The sequence below is a fragment of the Balearica regulorum genome, chromosome Z, assembly GCF_011004875.1.
Source record: "Balearica regulorum gibbericeps isolate bBalReg1 chromosome Z, bBalReg1.pri, whole genome shotgun sequence".
Classification (NCBI taxonomy): domain Eukaryota; kingdom Metazoa; phylum Chordata; class Aves; order Gruiformes; family Gruidae; genus Balearica; species Balearica regulorum.
In genome coordinates, this window is record NC_046220.1 from 36,751,412 (window position 1) to 36,770,811 (window position 19,400).

At 37.7% G+C, this 19,400-nt stretch overlaps 1 protein-coding gene across 7 annotated transcripts in view; it reads left to right on the forward strand.

Moving 5' to 3' along the window:
* Positions 1 to 15,266, forward strand: part of CDC42SE2 (CDC42 small effector 2) — an 84,693-nt gene extending 69,427 nt beyond the window's left edge. For all 7 annotated transcript variants that reach the window (XM_075740201.1, XM_075740204.1, XM_075740206.1 and 4 more), the window contains 3 exons: positions 8,119 to 8,220; positions 12,755 to 12,872; positions 13,326 to 15,266. In XM_075740201.1, coding sequence (XP_075596316.1) covers positions 8,119 to 8,220; positions 12,755 to 12,853 — 201 coding nt within the window. In that variant the 3' untranslated portion in view covers positions 12,854 to 12,872; positions 13,326 to 15,266. The remainder of the gene's footprint in view (positions 1 to 8,118; positions 8,221 to 12,754; positions 12,873 to 13,325) is intronic.
* Positions 15,267 to 19,400: the final 4,134 nt, after the last annotated feature.

Genomic DNA, 19,400 nt, shown 5'->3' on the forward strand with positions numbered 1-19,400 from the left:
AAAGGACAGTACTTACTAGCTATACCAAGGAATGGATTCTGATTTATTATATGACTTTAAGTCATTTGAGCATCTGGAATGAAACAAGCTCCCTTTAATGTGTGAGCTAAACACATTTGTTAAAAGACCTATTGTCTTTCAGAGTCATTTGACCTCATCTGGCAAATTTTCCTGTTTATTTAGAAAACAGGCTACAATTGCCAGTTTTGTCATGTGATGACTAACACCATCATAATATAATGGCATACTGTGTAAACAGACCAAAAAGCATGCATTTCAAAAGATTCAGGAAGGTGCTGAATTTGCTAAAAGCAAAGGAGCTGTTTGAGATAACAATATGCAATCCAGTTTGAGATATTCATTTACAAAATAGATAAATTTGATTGAAGTTGTACTTAAAATCAGGCTGGAAGATTTGATAAAGTCAGCTTCTATGCCATTTTAGATTCTTTAATTTTCCCTTTACTTTTGTCTTTTTCTACATACGAACTGAACTGCTAGTTCCTTTGGTCGGGAGTTCAGAAAACGACCATATTTGCTTATTCTTTTTTTGCCACTTGAGTTGGTCATAAGTGGTGGTTTGAAGGGAGTGGCTAGCATTTTAATTTATCTTGCATATTATCTTATTTGTGCTTCTCTGTGTTTCCTCTGTATGGTAGACCTCCTGAACTAAGGCATTTGAAGCTTCAAGTCCTACTTCTTCATCCTTGCTTCTTAAGAGAGTATGTGGTCTCCTGCAGTTCAATATAGTCAGTGTCACTTTATGGTTCAAAAATTAAATTAAATGTTAAAACTTCTAAACATATGCTAGTTCCTGACTGGAATTTTAACATTACTGTGGATAGTGTCTTTAATTTCACAACTTTCGTATAGCATTTGCAGATTATGTAAATGTTGGAAATGGTAGTGTAAGCTCATGGGTTTAAAAAGCTGAAAAAAAAGGAGAGTACTGCAATATTCAGGGAAACGTTTAGGAGATATGCAGCCTTTTCTTCCTCAAAAATTTCATGCTGTCTATATGATGGTCCTATACATCCAGCCATTGGTTTCACAGTACTAGTTTGCTACATAATGATCCGGTTGCTAGAGATGGGAGTGTGTTAGCATTCCAGCTTTATATGTGTACACACTTTTTGTTGATTTTAACAAGAATCTCTCTAATTAGGGAGGCAACTGTGGAGAAATGGATCTTAAACACACAATGCACAAAACCAAATACCAGGGACACCCTTGTCCCTGCAGCCCCTTTATGTAGGGTTTGATGAAAGATACTCTTTAAGACCTTTTTAGGTAATTTTGGTCAGTCATTTTATGTCAGTCAGACCACAGCTTGTGTTGGGAGATAGCCAGCCATGCTGTGCACATCAGACTATTTTGGGAGCAGAACAGCATGTATGTGGGAGGACAGAAAGCTACCTCTACAGGGTGATCTGATACTTCCTGTTCTGAGCAAGTACCTCGCTCTTCCTGTGTGTGAGCGTGTAGAGAGCATGTAGAGCATACGGACTCCTTTGCTGCTGGTCCTCTTTTCAGGGAAGATACGATAAGTAGGAGAGATCAAAGAAGGAAAATAAAATGAAGAGTGTTTTCTCTCTGTCAGTTTCTCCCCATCTTGAAATGGTTGATTATCTTATCTATGATTAAATCCTTTCCCTAGATTTCTATCGTGGTTATATCTTTGGCCTGCGTTCCTTTTGAAGTTTCAGATGAGTTCTTGAATACAAAGCTAGCAAACAGTTCTATTTCAACAGAGAGTTATATCATTGAAAAGTTTAATAGATGACTTTGTCCTCAGGGAAAAGTTATAAAACACCTATCTTGATGGGTGGCAAAGATCCCAGAGAATGAATTAGCAGATTAAAAGAGCTCGCTTTTTGCATTGAGTTAGCCTGAAATTAACAGAATTAATGGTAACAGAAGTTCTCTAAAAAAGGGTTGATATTTGAGGGTTATTTGTGAAGGAAGGTCAAACAATAGCTGTGAGCCTCCGTATAAATCTGGTAGTTCCTGTGTAAAAAATAAATAAATAAATAATGGCAAATCACATACTTAATAACTGTTGTGATAGTGCATCCATACAGTGTTGGATATATGAGCAGACTAGCTCCTAATCACGAACACAAATGGACTAGGCAGGTACAGAGGAGAACCAGGAGTGTATTCCTTGTTTGTATTTGTCCTGTCTACCATAAGAACAGCAGTTGTGGTGGCACTACTGCAATTTATTTTATTTTAGGAGAGTTTGGGATTTGGATTGTTTTAGTATGCAAAGATGTATTAACTCTACTTCTCTTAGTGTAGCAAAGGATTAGATGATGTGGTTAAAAGTTATTCTTCATTACGTTCAAATTACCCTGCTGTTATTTACAAGTCAAGCTTGCAAAGAGCTATCGTGGAGTGAATTGTTTCTTATTGTATTTGATGCCATTTTAATGACTCAGTAGTGACTGAGCAGTTTGAAAATGTGACCCTCATGTTGTGGAGACAAGTTTAAAAGCTGTGTAACTTTCTAGTGTTTATGAATTCACATTCATCTTTCTGCTTTGAAAAGAGCAAAATTTTTTGAGGTAATCAATGTAAATGGTCATTGTCTGACCTTAGAAACTCATTCTGCAAAGCAGCTCTTCATAGTGTCCAGATGGATTGGATTGTTCACTTCTCTATTCACTAGGGAGAGTTTCCCAGCAGGGAGTTAGCAAGTAAATTTATTAAGTGTTGAACCAGGCTGCAGAGAGGAATTAAATGTTTAGTTATCTTTTTGCCACGAGAGATAAACCTTTATTACAGTAACATTTAAGAAAAGGGAAAAAGTATTTTTTGGTCTTAGCTAGGTCACTGAGCCTGCAAGCCAGCAGTAAGCATTGCTGACTCCATGAAGGCAATCCTGGCAGATGAGTGCAGCCCACTGAAGCCTCATATGCTGCCACAATAGCCCTCTCTAATGTGGAATATTATGAATTATGATTTATACAATCTGCACTCCTTTTAAAGAATTAATTAAAAAAAAAAAGTCTGAAATTAGGAAGAGACTGGAAAATTAATCTCAGGAAGTTCATGCTTCTTTTTTTTTTTTCCTCCACATCAGATGAGGTGCCAAAGCATGGTGTTTTGTTTTGTTTTCCCCTGATTATGAACCAAGGCTGTTTTGATGTTAAAATACAAAAGATGTTCTCATTATATTAGGAAATACAGATGATAAAGCACAGAGATTATGCCTCAATAAATGTTACTTCTTAGATTTTCTGTATGTGAATCTTTGTGGAAAGCTTACAGATTTTGTGTTGAAATAACAGAAGCCAAAATAACATAACATGTCATGAAAAATAATACAGATGGTGTTGCAGAATAAGGAAAAATGATCACAAATTTGAACCAAAGTTCCTTGTCTACAGATACTTAGAATGAAAGACAAAAAGAACTGTGTCAAAAAAAAAGCAAGGTGCATCACTTGCCATTTCATGTATGTATCACTTCATATTGATTTGGATCTGGTTGGACCTGCTTAGCGAAGAGGAAGTGGCTGTGGATGTTGTCTATCTGGACTTTAGTAAAGCTTTTGACAGCGTTTCCCACAGCAATCTCCTGGAGAAACTGGCTGCCTGTAGCTTGGACGGGCATACTCTGCTGGGTAAAAAACTGGCTGGATGGCAGGGTTGTGGTGAATGGTGTTAAATCCAATTGGTGGCTGGTCACAAGTGGTGTTCCCCAGGGTGCAGTACTAGGGCCAGTTCTCTTTAATATCTTTATCAATGATCTGGATGAGGGGATGAAGTGCACCCTCAGTAAGTTTGCAGACAACACCAGGTTGGGCAGCAGTGTTGATCTGCTCAAGGGTCGGAAGGCCCTACAGAGGGATCTGGACAGGCTGGATCGATCGGCCCAGGCCAACTGTATGAGGCTCAAGTGCTGGGTCCTGCACTTGGGTCACAACAACCCCATGCAACGCTACAGGCTTGGCAAAGAGTGGATGGAAAGCTGCCTGGTGGAAAAGGACCTGGGGATGCTTGTCAACAACTGGCTGAACATGAGCCAGCAGTGTGCCCAGGTGGCCCAGAAGGCCCAACAGCATCCTGGCTTGTATCAGGAATAGTGTGGCCAGCAGGAGTAGGGCAGTGATCGTCCCCCTGTACTCAGCTCTGGTGAGGCTGCACCTTGAGTCCTGTGTTCAGTTTTGGGCCCCTCACTACGAGAAAGACATTGAGGTGCTGGAGCGTGTCCAGAGAAGGGCAATGAAGCTGGTGAAGAGTCTGGAGCACAAGTCTTATGAGGAGCGGCTGAGGGAACTGGGGTTGTTCAGTCTGGAGGAAAGGAGGCTGAGGGGAGACCTTCTCACTCTCTACAACTACCTGAAAGGAGGTTGTAGCCAGGTGGGGGTCGGTCTCTTCTCCCAAGGAACTAGCAAAAGGACAAAAGGAAATGTTCTCAAGTTGCACCAGGGGAGGTTAAAATTGGATATTAGGAAAAATTTCTTCACCAAAAGAGTGGTCAGGCATTGGAACAGGCTGCCCAGGGAAGTGGTTGAGTCACCACCTCTGGAGTGGTGACTCAACTATTTAAAAGACAGGTAGATGTGGTGCTTAGGGACATGGTTTAGTGGTGGACTTGACAGGGTTAGGTTAATGGTTGGACATAATGATAGTACTTAAAGGTCTTTTCCAACCTAAATGATTCTATGATTCTGTGATCCCCAGCATATGTAGGTTGGTACTTGACTGTGGGATACATTTGTATGATATTGCTTGACTTCATTTGCGACTTCTTCTTTTAGCAGCTTCCAGAAAAATAATTACCAGCCTGCTGGGATGTAAGTGATGTCACTCAAATATTTTCTGATATATTTGAGACCTTGATGTTACTCTGCGTGTCTTTTCTTTTTTTGAGAGGGCCTGTCATGAAGGGCAGAGAGGGATGCATAAATGTGTAAAGGAGAAAAAATTGCAAAGCTTTTCTTTTTGTAGGTATATATAAAGGCAGAAAATTTGTCTAATTCAGAACCATTGCCATCACTATGAAGTGGCCTGAGCTAGAGAAGCACAGCCCAGCCTCTGGACAAAATTTGCCCCTGCAAGCCAATGTCCACATGATGCAACGGTTGGTGGCTTTCTGAATTCTGATCTTGTACTTCACAAGAGATGCTACCCTGCGTGGGTGCAAAGCATCTCTTGTAGATTAAGAATAGAAGAGACATCAATTCTTTACTTCATTACTATGGTAACTGATATGTGATCCAGTTTCACTGCATCTAGTATATGTTCAAAGCAAAGCTTCTGAAATAGGTCCTCAGACTGCTTCCATTCCTCTCAAACATTTTACACACAAACCTGCATCTCTTCTACATCTGTTTAAAGATTATTTATTCTTTTTGTGGTGTAAAGATTACCTGGTATGTACTTTGCAATCCAAATTCTGCAGATTTTTGTCAAGGAAACAAACTGAGTAAAGCCGTTAAATTATGACATTTCATGTTCCATTTCCAGGATCCCTTTACACGTCTTTTCCTCTCATGTCTCCTCTGTTGTGCTCCTTGCCACCGCTTTCCCCCTTAGTAAAGGAGGAAGTGCCTTGGGACAAGGCAAGGGGAAAAAAAAAAAACGCAAACTTGAGCAGTCCTGCAACAGAAAAACAGTGTTTGGTTTGCTTTCAGAGTGAACTACTTTGTGGTCTTAATATAGCAGAGCATTTAAATACTGTTCCATTGCTTCAAGGAGATCTCATTAGTGGGCACATGCCAGGGTATAACTGGCTGATGGTTTCTGATAAGAAACTCGCTTAAGATAAGAAACAGGGTTTGAGGGGGATTCACTTTAACTAGTGGTTACTGGTTGACTAGCTGATGATTAGCGGAGAATCATTTGCAGTTGTTCATATGATCCAGCACATGATTCTGCTACTGGCATGCCAGTGATCTTAGCAACAAGTAAAGGAGGAAAATAAGTTGCGTTGCCCAAAGAAAGAGCTTGGTTGTTTGCAAAACAAATAAACAAAAAATTCTAAAAGCTTTGAGATTGTCTACATTTTCTCTGCATTTCAAAATTCTACTAAAACCAAGAAATCAAGGATATATTGTTGAGACATAGAAATGAATCTGACTCTGGCTGTTATTTTTTAAAAGGAGGAGAGGGGCAACTACTGCAGACCCGAAACAATTGTGTTTTATGTGGAGTGCTGTGTTTCATACAGCTTTCTAGAACTTCTTTCTGTGCCAGAGTCACAGCATATCACAATACTATATTGTGTAAATGCAGCAACGTGCATTTAAAATAATTATCACACCTGGTGGGAGATGCTCGTCATCCTGAACATGTTAGATCAGCAGTTCTCATCCAGTGGAACTATAAAGCTGGTGTGGGGTCTCCTCCCCCAAGTTAGTCATGTATGCTTTACTCGCTGATATCATGCATAACTTAAGAAATAGTTTGCTGTAGGTATAAGTGAGCTTGACTTCCAGAGTGAAATATTAATGCATTGGTGGCATACGATAATAGATTATGTTGTGGCTATCTATGGCTCTGTGAACTCTACGAATGCTTTCTGTAATTGAGACATTTCAGTTAATTTCCATAAACATTTTCTCTGTGAAAGTCTTCAAACTACATGAAGATGTTTTTATAGCTATGATTATTTTATTTGGTTGATCTTGTCAAATTTGTTGGGAGTAGAAAATTCATTAATAGTTTTGGCATAGATTGGGTAATTTTTTATTTTTTTTTTCATTTTTGTTTTTCTATTTCTGTGGGAGTTTTTTATGTGTTTCTTCTCACCTCAGCTATCAATACGATGCATTAAGGTATTGAAACTTTCTGAAATCTGGCTTTGGCAATAGGGAGAAGGTACAGGAAAGGATTAAATGTGTTCTGTGCTTGCTGGCTAAGCCCCGTGATTCTCATAGTTGTGGGCTCTGATTCATAAAGATTTAATCTGTAGCTGTGTTTCAATAGCAGCTAGCCCAGTCATGAGGCATGTACCTTTGTGTCTCGAGTCCGGGTGGTCTTATGATCTCATTGTGGGTTAGAAACGGGGATCTCTTTAAAAATGAGACTGAGTGAACTTCAAGATGATGGGAAACTTTTCACTGAGCTCAAGTAGTTTATTAGCTATTATATTGTATTTTATATGACACACCTTAAATTGAGATATTAATACTGTGCATCATGGCTATTGCGTTTTTTGGGTTTTTTTCAAATATAGAATATGACCATACAGTGACTGCACACTGTATGGCTTGCTCTGTGTAAGCTCCCTGGCTCTGGCCGAAGAATGAGGATAGGGTTTTCTTGTTTTATTCGTTTAGATGCAATGCTTAGCTGGAGGCAGGCAACCAAAGCAGCTTTAATTAGAGGAAGTCCTTACTGCCTCCAGTTTTTCATTTGTGTGTTATTACATTAATAAAAAATGAAGCTGTGACTCTGAGAAAGGGGAGGCAGAGGTTAAGCAATTCTTGCCTTCTGTCTCGCAGCACAACAATGAGAGTCCCTAATCTGGTATCCTGCCTTACTATCACACTGCACCCCTTCAGCTCACTTTACAACCACGCAGACTGGAAGTTATCTGAGTATACGGGGTTCAGTAAAGTTATGTCTGTGACTAACCCTGGTCAAACTCAAGGCATTGTTCTGAACATCACTGTGAAGCGTATGACAAATAGTGACATAAATTCCCATGGCATGCAAATCAGAAATTCTCTAAGTTAGTGGATTCATAGACTATAGTAATGCTCTTTGATCCTTAATTCTTCCTTTGAATGACTAAACCTTGAGTTTGATCAGTCACGTCATGATTTAAATACAACTGTAGGCAGAAGTTACTGTATGAAACATTGCAAATATTGCTTAATAAACCATGGATTGCAGTAAGGTTATTTACAAATGTTTTGTTGGCCTAAATGTTAAGAGTGGTATTGGTGCTGGTCTAATGATCTGCTATAGATCCTCCAAGTAGAAACAAAGGACAGTATTACCAATGTCTTGGTTAACCTGGGAACTCGGACTTTGCTTTTTGACTCTATGCAAATATCTTACAGTGTATGAAATATCCTATGGACAGTTAACTTTTTTGACATACATCAATGTTGCCTTTTCAGTGACTCTCAGTTAAATGGTTTCTTTACCTTCCTTTCAGAAAAGACGACGGCGGATTGACAGAAGCATGATTGGGGAGCCGACAAACTTTGTTCATACTGCTCATGTAGGGTCAGGAGACCTGTTCAGTGGAATGAATTCGGTAAGCATGAGCAGATGAAAAATATTTCATCTTAGATGGCATACAGGAACATTGTATATGTACATTGTGGCTGAAGCAACAAGTCTTTCAACTATTAAGAAAGAATCTCTATAAAACTGAAGAGCAGCCTGCTAGTGTCTTAATTCCAAGTCCTAAACACTTGCATTCAAGATTATGGAATGTCATTTTTTTAATTCCTGTATTCATTGACAATACGTAGTAGATGCTGTATAAATTATACAGGCTATGTGTGGAATACTTTTTAAAAATTTGTTCTGATGGTATGTATGAGCTAAAGTAGAAGTATATTTGAAAATACACGAGTATTTTAGAGAAAACTTCTAGAAGTGTATTATAATTTACTAGATTTCTTACCTTAAATGCTCTAAACTATTTTAAATATAGTTCATGTAAAATTCTAATTTACCTTGGTTTATGGTGCACACAAATATTTTTGAGTATCGTGTTTTTTCTATACTCTGTAGCCCTATTTGCAGTGTGAATTATTTCCAGAGCAAGCAATGATGTCACAAGCAAGGTTTTGTGGCTTCCTGTAGATGATAGGAGCAATAAATATTTTTCTCTCTCTGATAGTGAAAAACAGAGGCTAAGATGGCTACTGAAAATCAGCTTATGATGATTTCTTTTGTACAGTTTCATATTTATGTGAAATGTCAATCTGTTTTTAAGGTCAGTAATATGCAACCTAGAAAAGGGTTGTGTGTAGATAATGATGATAAATACTTTCTGACCGTAATAATCTTTAAATAGGAAAAAAATTGTTTTAAGATGAAAATGATGAAAAATACTTCTTGACAAAGGAGAAGTAGGAGTTCTGTCAGAGGTATCAGAATAGAGAGCAGAGCTGTAAAGGAAAGAGACAGTTTTAATGTAGGCAAGTGAGGTAATTTGTAGTTTCAACTAGTTTACAGCTTATTGAGATCAGATGAAAGCTTTTGTAACTCAGTATGTATTGGGAAAGGACAAAGCTAGAAAACCTGACATGACAATATACTACATTTCCCAGAAACAACATAATGGATTGGAAGTGGTTTGTACTAAAATATCTTTAAGCAAGTTAAAATGGACAAACACAGGTTCAACTTGATAAAATTCATTTAAAGCTAACTACTTATTTAATGCAATATATTACATTAGTATTTAAAGCCCTTATAAATTGAGATAATAAAGTGAGCGGTTTTCTTTCTTTTCTTTTTTTTTTTAAAGTGTGGCTTTTTGCTTTTAAAATTTTTGTTGTCCCACCTGTGAGAACCTTCCTCATTCTCACAGCTGAGTTTTCTCATGTGAGGTTTGTGGTGACTGCCAGAAGGTTTGCTCTTTCACTTCAGACCTTCCCCCTGCTTGCCTTCATCTTTGCCTTGTGTAATATCTGATTCATCTCCAGATAGTGGGTAATCATTATTGTCTCTCTACATAGACTGTTTCATTTTGAATGCTTGTAACTGGCTATCTCCTTCTCTCACTTTTTTCTCATTTGGATAATGTGCTGCATCAGTGGCCAGAGTGATTTTTCTTACCTCAGATAGAAAGGATCTGTATGCAAAAATAATCCTTTTTTTCCGAAGCACAAATCTCTACTTTTTCACACTGCTTATTTTCCTGCCTTTTCTGTGGTGACTTACTGTGGTAATATTGCATCCAATCTCCTTGTTCGTTCTTCGCAGTGTAAATTCCAAGATTATGGTGTTAACCTCCACATGTTTTTCTGCTGCTTAATTTCCTTTATAGTATGGACATTATACTTCTGCATGAACCTCCTTGTGCCTTCTCTCTTCTGTATACCTTAGGAGCACCTCCTGCAATTTCATTAGCTTTTCCCATATAAATTTGGTTCTTATCCACTATCTACTCTGTACCTTTTCTCATCAGCATTGTCTTTCATTACATATCCTTATGGTTCTGAGTCCAGTAGTTTTCTGGCTACTGAAATATTTTGCTTGTTTGTCTTCTCTGTAGAGCGCCTTGCTCCTTTGTCAAAGGTACGCTTAAACAGTAGGAGCCCTCTGTGCTGTTTCTTTCTCATTCCCATCACTTTCGTATTTTACCTTCATATTTCATGGTGAAATCTCCCAATTTCTTCTTCTGCTTCATATTCCTCAGTTTAGTCTGTGATTTCATGTAATCCATCCTTTTCTTAGTTTTCTTGTTTTCTTTCTCAAGGACCATCTGTGCTATTTCCCAATTCTAAAAGGGATGGAAAGAAAAGGAAAGAAGGAAATTAATGAGGCAGATAAATGGCACAACAGATTGCGTGATCTTTAATTGGTGCAATCCTCTTCCCCTTCCAAAAATCTTTAAATCCTTATCCTATCTAAATTAGACATGAGAGAGAACTTTGTTGTTATTTATCATCAAAGGAAAGCAATGGCATCTTTGAGAAAGAAAAAAAAAAAAATTGCATTTCATAGTGCTTGTTCTTGTAGCTCAGACTTCCTCAGAAGGAGGATGCTTCAGAAAGAGTATCACCCTATAAGCCTACAATTGTTAGACTTGCTTTTTGCTCAGTGTTCTTAACATTGGTATGTCTCCTATACATGTGTTTTCATACACAAAATAGCCACTGAACTGTTAATGCTGTCAAGTTTAATTTGCTGCATTCTCTTTGCTTTAGGTGTAACAGCCTCTGCATTTTAGACTGATACTTCCTTACCCAGTAACACAAAAATCTGTACGTGTGACTGAAGTACCAGAGAAATTACTCTAACTTTTAGAAGAAGTACTCATGAAAAATTATGCTTTAGCCTTGCAATTTATGTTGATTTGCTGTTCTCCAAAATTTTAAAGTCATGTAGGCAAGTTTTCAAGCTGGACGGTGACATGGCCTGGAGATGTTTTTTCTAGCTCTTTTTCACTAGAGGCAGGGTTCATTCAGATGAAATGAATGCCATCCTCAGGTCATTTTTGTGAATACATTTACATGTAGATTAATTATTTTCTGAGGAAAAAAGGATTAAATTCAAAGTCCTTTTGTTCCAATTAGCAACAGAAGATGCTTGGTGAAGAAGATGAGCAGCTTGGTGAAATGTTGAGGTTCTTAAATACCACCCCATGCATGTGGTTGCATTTCTTCACACTTCGTTACTGAGTTTGTAGTCTCTGATGTCAGACCTTCTAGAGTATTGGCTTTGAACACTTTTCCCTGAAGAAAATTGTGAACATAACATTGCTTTGCTGCAGCTGCATCGCTTATTTGAGCAAAGCGCCAAGGTAGAATATGTTTTTGCATTGGGCTGCTTAAATACATAAAAATCAGATCTTTTGCACAGTACTGCAATATGCCATACTGTTGAAGTCAAAGATGCTAAAACAGGCTCTTTTTCACATTGTTTTGAGAAACAGTGTGTAAGAAAGAATTCTGCTGATTCATTGTGTGTGTCTGCGTGTGTTTTGCTTTGCTGTGGAAAAGTATATATTTCTCTTGTCTTTGTAGACAGAGAAAATATCATACAAGCTACTTGGAAATAGTTCTCCAGTGCTGTTTTAATCCAGCTTTCTAGTGGTATTTTGAGGGCTCTATGAAGGACCATATATGTAATAATTGGAAGTGGTGCCCTGCAGGCATAGGCTTTGCTGCAAGTTCAATTTCAGAAGCTGTAGCCTTGAATGAGTATGTTGTTTTGTGCTCATTGTATACTTGTTATGTATGCTCTGGGGTGGAGAGAGAAAAAGCCCAAACTTTTGAGGTTGGAGTCATCTTGCTGCAGGCACTTGGAGATGATTATTTTGACTCAGGCAATGCAAGCAGGAAAGAAGTATGATAAAGGCAATGAAAGCCATAGAGAGATGTGCATGTTTGTGTGTGTGTGTATTCTTTATGTATTTATTTGCATCAGGCTAAAAATACCTTCAAATAAGCTATTTCCAGGGAAGTTGATAGATTGAGTATGATTTAAACAACAAATGCCCTGCCATTTAAAGGAATAGGAGCAATTAAGGAAAGCAGTGTATGCTGTTATGTAAATAGATAAATAAAAAACCTTCCACAAACCAAAAGCTGGTTTAGAAAGTCCTTTTTTAATTATCTGAAGTTAGCCATAGAGTGCAGATACTATTCAGATATTATGTAAGTTGTCTTATTATATTTTTAACCTAATGGTGTCAACTTCTCTGGTTTATCTTACTTGTCAAAGAACATTTTCGATATAACAAGATAAATTGTAGCTTGTCAGATGGAGTGGAGTTGGATACCAGTAAGAGATACGATTTATTGGGGTTTTTTGAGTAATCAAGCAAGGCAGTGAAAGCCTGAATCAGCCAGTTTTCTTCGGGAGAGAGGAGAAAATTCTGCCTTAGCACCAGTTCTTCCATCTCGCTTGCTGAGCTGCCTGCAGAAGTGAAAATTCCAGCAAGCCTATGCGACACATGTCCTCATGCAAAGTAATGTAGCTTTCATGGTAAAGGAGTACTTGAAAACCAAATCTAAACTAGAAATAAAATTGAAAGCAAGAAGATGCTATAGCTCACTAACTGTCTTTCTTGTTTGCTCTGCCCCCCCTTTCCCTTTTGTCTCTAGGTCAGCTCAATTCAGAACCAAATGCAGTCCAAGGGAGGCTATGGAGGTGGCATGTCTGCAAACGTTCAGATGCAGCTTGTAGATACAAAGGCAGGATAACCTTGGGGATACCTTTCCTGTAAGTATTGCACTCTGCTTTTTAGGCACTGTTAGAGTAGTAGGAAGAACAATCGTACTACTTCATCATTAGCTCCCTATAAATAGCTGTGTCTTTATAATGCCCGATTTTAAAAACGCGTTTCTAAGTAAAAAATTCAGTATCGTGCAAGCATGTTAATTTTTTTACACGATGAACAAGACATTGTCCTGACTGCATCAGTCTGTCCATAAGCCTGTTTATACCTAAAGATACCTAAGATAATATTGTATGCAAATATTTGCAAGTGAAGTTAGTCGTATAACAAATGTCAGAAGAATTTTGTGATATGATTAGGGTACCATTTTTGCAACACTTCTGTCCATTTAAGCATAATATGTATGATGTTAAATCAATGAGTAGCAATGTTACAGTAGGAAAGTGATCACTCAGAATGTTCAAAACTCAGTTTAATGTGTGTTTTCTGTCTTCCAGGTTTATGTAAGTTCCTGTATCTTCTTTCCTGTGTCCCCTCTTTTGCCTTGGTGACTGCTTTCTGTGCTCATGACAAGAGAAGTGATGGCTCATTGTTCACCCTTTGTGATTGCTCCAGTGAAAAGTTGCTGTTCTGCTCTGATGATGCCATTTATCAGATTGGTCCAACTGTGCCTTTAGTGGCATGCACACATTGGCCTCTACCAGTATCATGGACATAGAGCTGTTTAGGATTGGTTTTAGCTTTTTGTTTGTTTTAAGGCAAATTAAAGCACCAACCTTAGCTTTCTTCATCCCTCACAAATACTAATGTGCAACATTTTGTTGCTCTTTAGTCTTTAAATCTTTTCTCTGCTCAAGTAATTTAGAAGTGAGTGAGTTGCCATTAATGTCGTCAATCATCTATTGTTCATACCCATTTCGGACCTGCAAGCACAAACGATTATTTCATACAGAATGAGCAGAGCAGATGACCGCATGCTTTGTGAGGTTGCTTTTGTATGGTGGCCTGCTTGGTGCTAGAAGAAAAAAAATAATTGCTTACTGCAGACTGGTGAAAAATTTTGCTGTGGCACCAAGTCATGCCTGTTTCTGAAAAAGGACTTGTAACTTAGCTGCTTCAGAGTTATGTCTTTATTTTAGTTTTTATCCAACTGGTCTTGAAATAATAAAGAGAGAGCTTGCATTCATGAGGCATTTGTTGTAAATGTTCAGTATATTTATTTTGAAAGAGCTGACCTTGAGACTGTAAACCAGTGTAGTACCGTATCTAAGTGTTGTGGAAGCGCTTTAGTCTATTTAAAAAAGAAAAGCATCATGTTTGGCTGCTTCTTTTTCTTTCTACAATTTTTTTTTCAATTTTAGGCTGTATGATCATTTCCAGTAGCAGCATGTCAGACTGCCTGCAATATTAGCTGAAAAGTTTAGTAGACTTCTCTAAGTAGTTGGCAGTTTCTGTGTACTAAATATTTAGGGGCCATGGAAGTTGCTAAGAGCAACATACTTATCTGGCAGAACAGATGCCAATGAAAACAACATACAGGGTGACTTTTTACTAAGTCAGTAAAACGCCTTTTGCTCAGGTTCCAAAGCATGTTTCTTTCACATGTTGTGAAATTGTATTTTAATATTGCACTGTTTTCAGATTATCCCTGTAAATGGTCCCTTTTTTTCCTCCTTGGTGGTGGTTTGAGAGAAGGCAATGATTTGAGTCCTGGTTGAGTTAAATTTTTATGTGGGAGAAAAACCCAACATCTAAACAAATAAGGCATAATTGAGCCTAGTCAGATCCATTTTTATACGTAAAAATGCATGTGTTCAGAAATACAGATTGCTGTCATAAATGATTCTTTATTCTTTTTCCATCCTTTCCCTGATTTCACATTGCAACAGCTGTCAGGTTGATTTAAACATGTGTGAACCTACCTACTCCTCTCTCTCAGTTTGCAAACACACAAAATACAGGGCCATGGAGGTAGTTTGCCTTCCCTAAGTTGTATTCCAGTGGTAGGTGTCAATTCTCTGGTTGAATAGTTCAAATTAGGTTGGATAGTCTTCACTGATAAAAGTACTGATTTGTTGACAGAAGATCAAGATGTTCAATTGTCTGAGTGCATAAACACATGGCAGTGCAGTGATACATTTTTTTTTAGGGGTCAACATTTCCAATGCCACTTTATCAATGAGTCTTAAATATACTCTGATTACAAAATTATTTGAACTTTGTCATTGGTAATAGTGGCTTAAATTTACTTGCCAAACCTATCTTGCACTTGTCAAAATGTTTTCAGCTCAATAGCCAGGAAAAAAAATTGACATATTTTTATAACAGACGTACTTTTTTTGTACATTGTGTTCATTCTTGAATAAAGTCAGTTCAGTGTTGGCTTGTAGATAATAAAAGGAAAGTATTGACTTTGATTCAATAAATGTTTTCTTTCAGTTGGTGGCCTACCCTTTTTCTTTTTCATAAGTTACATTTGCATTAGAAAAACACTTGCAGCCTATGGACAAATTTGTGGTGAAAATTCTCAAAGAGTCAATAATTTGGTAATTTGCAGGCTTGAGTTTTTTTTCACGCCACTTGACCCTTTTGTTACCAAGTGGATCAAACCATAATTTTATTGGCAGTTTTGTTGCATTGATTTAACGTGTATACCAAAGGCTTCTGCAAGGATCTTCAAGGGAAGGTTTCTTAAAAAATACACTGGATACCTTCATATACAGAATTTATTTCTTTATGACTGCAACTGGTATGTGCGTTACTTTCTTGATTGTGATGCAGATTACTGTGGTGATCAGTAGAAGACTTAATTGTATAACTAATCATCATAATATGCACATCTGCATTAAATATACCTGCAAGGCACAGTAATTTCTACTCTGTATTTGGCTCAATTTTTATATTTGACATTCTCAAAGTTAATTCCTTAAGCGCTAATTTAGTACTTTAAACTTCATGCTAAGTTGTTTTAAAGACTGATAATGAATTCTTTAGCTCATGGCAAGTGCCTGAAATTGCCAGTTGAGGGAAAAAAAGATAGTTCTAAAGGGAAAGAAAGATCAAGATAAAGCTGTGAGATATCAATCAACTAGGGGGTTCTTTAATTGTTGAGGTTATAGAACCTGAGTACTGTCTACAAAGGTGTGTCTTGAAGAGCAGATGTTTTAATATAACCATCTATAAAAATAATGGGGTTTGACCTCTTAAAGAAGGAGCCAGCCTGTCTACACTTAGTCGTTAGTCTGTAGCTGCCTAAAGCACTTGTATGAGTCAATTCAACTCTTTTGTGCATTTTTTAATATTTAAGTGAGAAATGCTGCATTAGCAACCAAGTCTCTGAACATAGTCTTGGTCCCAAGTAGCACTGTACTCTGCCATGATTTGATACACCGAAAAAACCCCACCCTTCAGATCAAGAAAATTAAGTTCTTTAAAAATCTTGCCCTGTCTACATAATGACACATTCTTACCAAGTACAACTCGTGTTTAATCAAAACTGATTATTCTGATTTCAGTATTCCTTGTCGCTTCTTTTTTTTTTTTTTTTTTTTTTTTTGCGGGGGGGGCAGGGGACACATACAGCATGGACAATATTGATTTTCAAAATCTAATTTTTAAAATTTTTCCTATTTTGTGTGTATGCATGTGAATAGGGGCCCTTCCTAGAGAATGGAAAGTGATTTTTGAGCTTCATAAGGATTTTATAGATCTCCAGCACTTTATTATATTTCCTGTTCTCCATATTGTATGAAATCTCTATGCATGCCACTCAAAAGATTCCATGATTTGACTGTACTTTCTCTCTTCATATGCCTTTAAAAAAATCAAAAAGTATTGTGTCCCCTTCTGAAACTAGTAGGAAGCAGTATAGGATTTTCCAAAGAAAGTTTATTAGTTTTTTACGTTTGTGAAAGCAGTTTAATGGAAGAGGCCTGGGTAGTACATATTCCCACCCATGAAAAGCTTTTGGTGAGGATTTCACACGGATTGTGATCCTGGATTTTGCAGTTTGTGAATAGTGCATTTATTTGAATTTCAACAGTAAAATTCACATTCCTTATTCCATATCCCTTCTTCTATCACTACAGCTAATCACAGAAGACTATGCACAATTATGCATATTATTATTATATTATGCACTATTTACTAGTTAACATTTTCTTACTCCTTAAAAAGAGTTTTTAACATGATAGAATTATGAAATCTGGACAAAATTGCAGATTTAGAGGTGTAATGCAATTCCATGAGCATAAACAGTTACATCAGGACACAAAACACTTTCAGAGTAAAAGACGTTACAGGCTCAGTATTTGGGATGAGAGTTTGAGGCTTCTTTTGTATTAAGTCTATAAAAACATGCTGGTTGCAGCCACAGGCTACAACTTCCCTATAAAACTATTCTACTAGCAATAAGAAGATGTAAAAATGATAATCAGCACAGCACTACCTTACTTCTGAAGTTCACCTGCCTGACTGATGCACATGCCACTGGGAAGCTAAGAAATATTGGGTGAAGGAATTGCCAAGCAGTGACCAAGATTCCCCAGAATGAGATGTAATGAAAATTTAACCATTTCCTGCTGACAAAAACCTGTGCATCGAAGTAGTAATAGGTAATGGTTCTTTCAATGTTTGCTATTACGTGATTAGATCTCTGTGCGTAGATGCAATAAGCCAATATAACTGGAAGTTATCGCGAAGTTGAGCAAATAACACTAAGTGCAAGCCATATTTCTTGAGTCATCACTGTGAATGTATAGCTCTGGCTAGATTCTTTGAAAATCAAGAAAACACATGACCAGACAAAACACAGTAAAACGTCCTCACTCTTGATAGATGTCCTACCTTATGCAATGTTGGCAGATATTAAAACAGTATTTTGGTGAGCATATTTTAAAAGTTTATGTCCTGGCTCTGCCACTGATTAGTGGAAGTACTTCAAAGGCATATTGGTAAAACTGATTGGGACTGGTCCCATGTACTTACTCTCACAGTCCGTGCTAGCACTGACATTGATTTGGCTGCTCAGCTGTCTGTATTGGGTATTGACCTATAGTAAAGGTTGCCTTTGGGGATAAATTGGTTAGTTTTAACCTGGATCAGTTTCTTAATGCTTATCTAGAGTAGACATGGGAGTGAGTGGCATAGGATCAGAAATAATCTGTTATGGGGAACATTGATAGCTTAACCTGGCTGTGGAAAAGCATCAAGCTTTCTGAATTAAAAAACCAGAACATTCAGCCTAGTGACAAAGCTTAGCTGCAGCTGGGGCTGTGAATACATCTACTGTATTCACATTCATTCTTGCACTTTTTGGGAGCTCTATTTCCATGTATTGGGCTCACCAGCTTTGCCCAGGTTATTCTGTTTGGTTTGGGGGCGCAGAGCATGTTGACCACATCACCAAATGGTCAACTACATCATCATCAAGAGTCAGCCAGCCTCAGGCAATATGATTTATTTCTGCCATCAGCACTAATTCCATCTATCACCACTACAGAAGACATGACTTTCTGCCTTCACAGAAGCTAATAGAAATTATGAGTTCAGACTTCAAGCAGATTTCCTATTAAGCCCAGAAAACACAGTGCTGGTGGAGTTGGCAATAATTTGTTGAATACCAAACTTGCTTATTTAAATATGATGCAGAATGGTATAACCACATTTATGAATGATTCAGTTGTCATAGAAAAGACACATTCATTTGTTTTAACATATCTATTGTGGGAACTTTTCATGTTATGGATTGTCTACAGCCAAATTCATCTTTTTTTCTCCCAAAAATTTGATGACCTATTTTTAGACACAAGATAGTAACAGAGGCTAGTAGCAGAAAATAAAAGTAGAGTGTTATGTTTGGTTTATCCTTTTAAGTGAAGTGGATGCTTCACTTCTGGACTTGGCTTGTAGTAGAAGACACTCCTGGTATGCCATGACACACACACAGAGCAGGACCGGAGACCTTGTAGATAACACTGAAATTAGCTTATTCTGATTTTCCAACAGTTCAACAAAGTCTTGGTATATGGAGGGATCATGATAAGCTTTATCAGTTCAACAGTGACTTTAAGGGTAGGAGATGTTTCAGCATGAAACAGTGAGCCACCCGCTATGGATACATGTCATTTTTCCTCAAAATGCTGAGCAGTAACAAAGCTTCATATATTGATGTCAGCAGGGAAATTCAGGGAGTGCTGGTCTTCTACCAGTGCTCTGCATGTCAGAGTCATGGGCAATTTTTTCCCAGGAATGTGCTTTGTTTTGCCCATGCTATGCCTTAAGTGCCACAAAGGGGCTGTTGGCTTTTTTTTTTTTTTTTTAAAATCTGTCACCATTGCACCAGCCTTTTTAGGTCATAATTGCTTTGAAGTATCTGCTAGGCAATCTAAACGTATTTTGCATTTGTGCCTTTCCTGGTGGGAAGCTCAGATGATTGACTCCTGTTGATAATAGTGTGAGGAGCCCTCATGCACCACACAGGAGCTGGGGTTTATCTTTTCCATCTGCTGTCACTCACCACAATCCCCCACCAAATGTATGAGATAGATAGGCTGTTATGCAAGGCTAGTTCT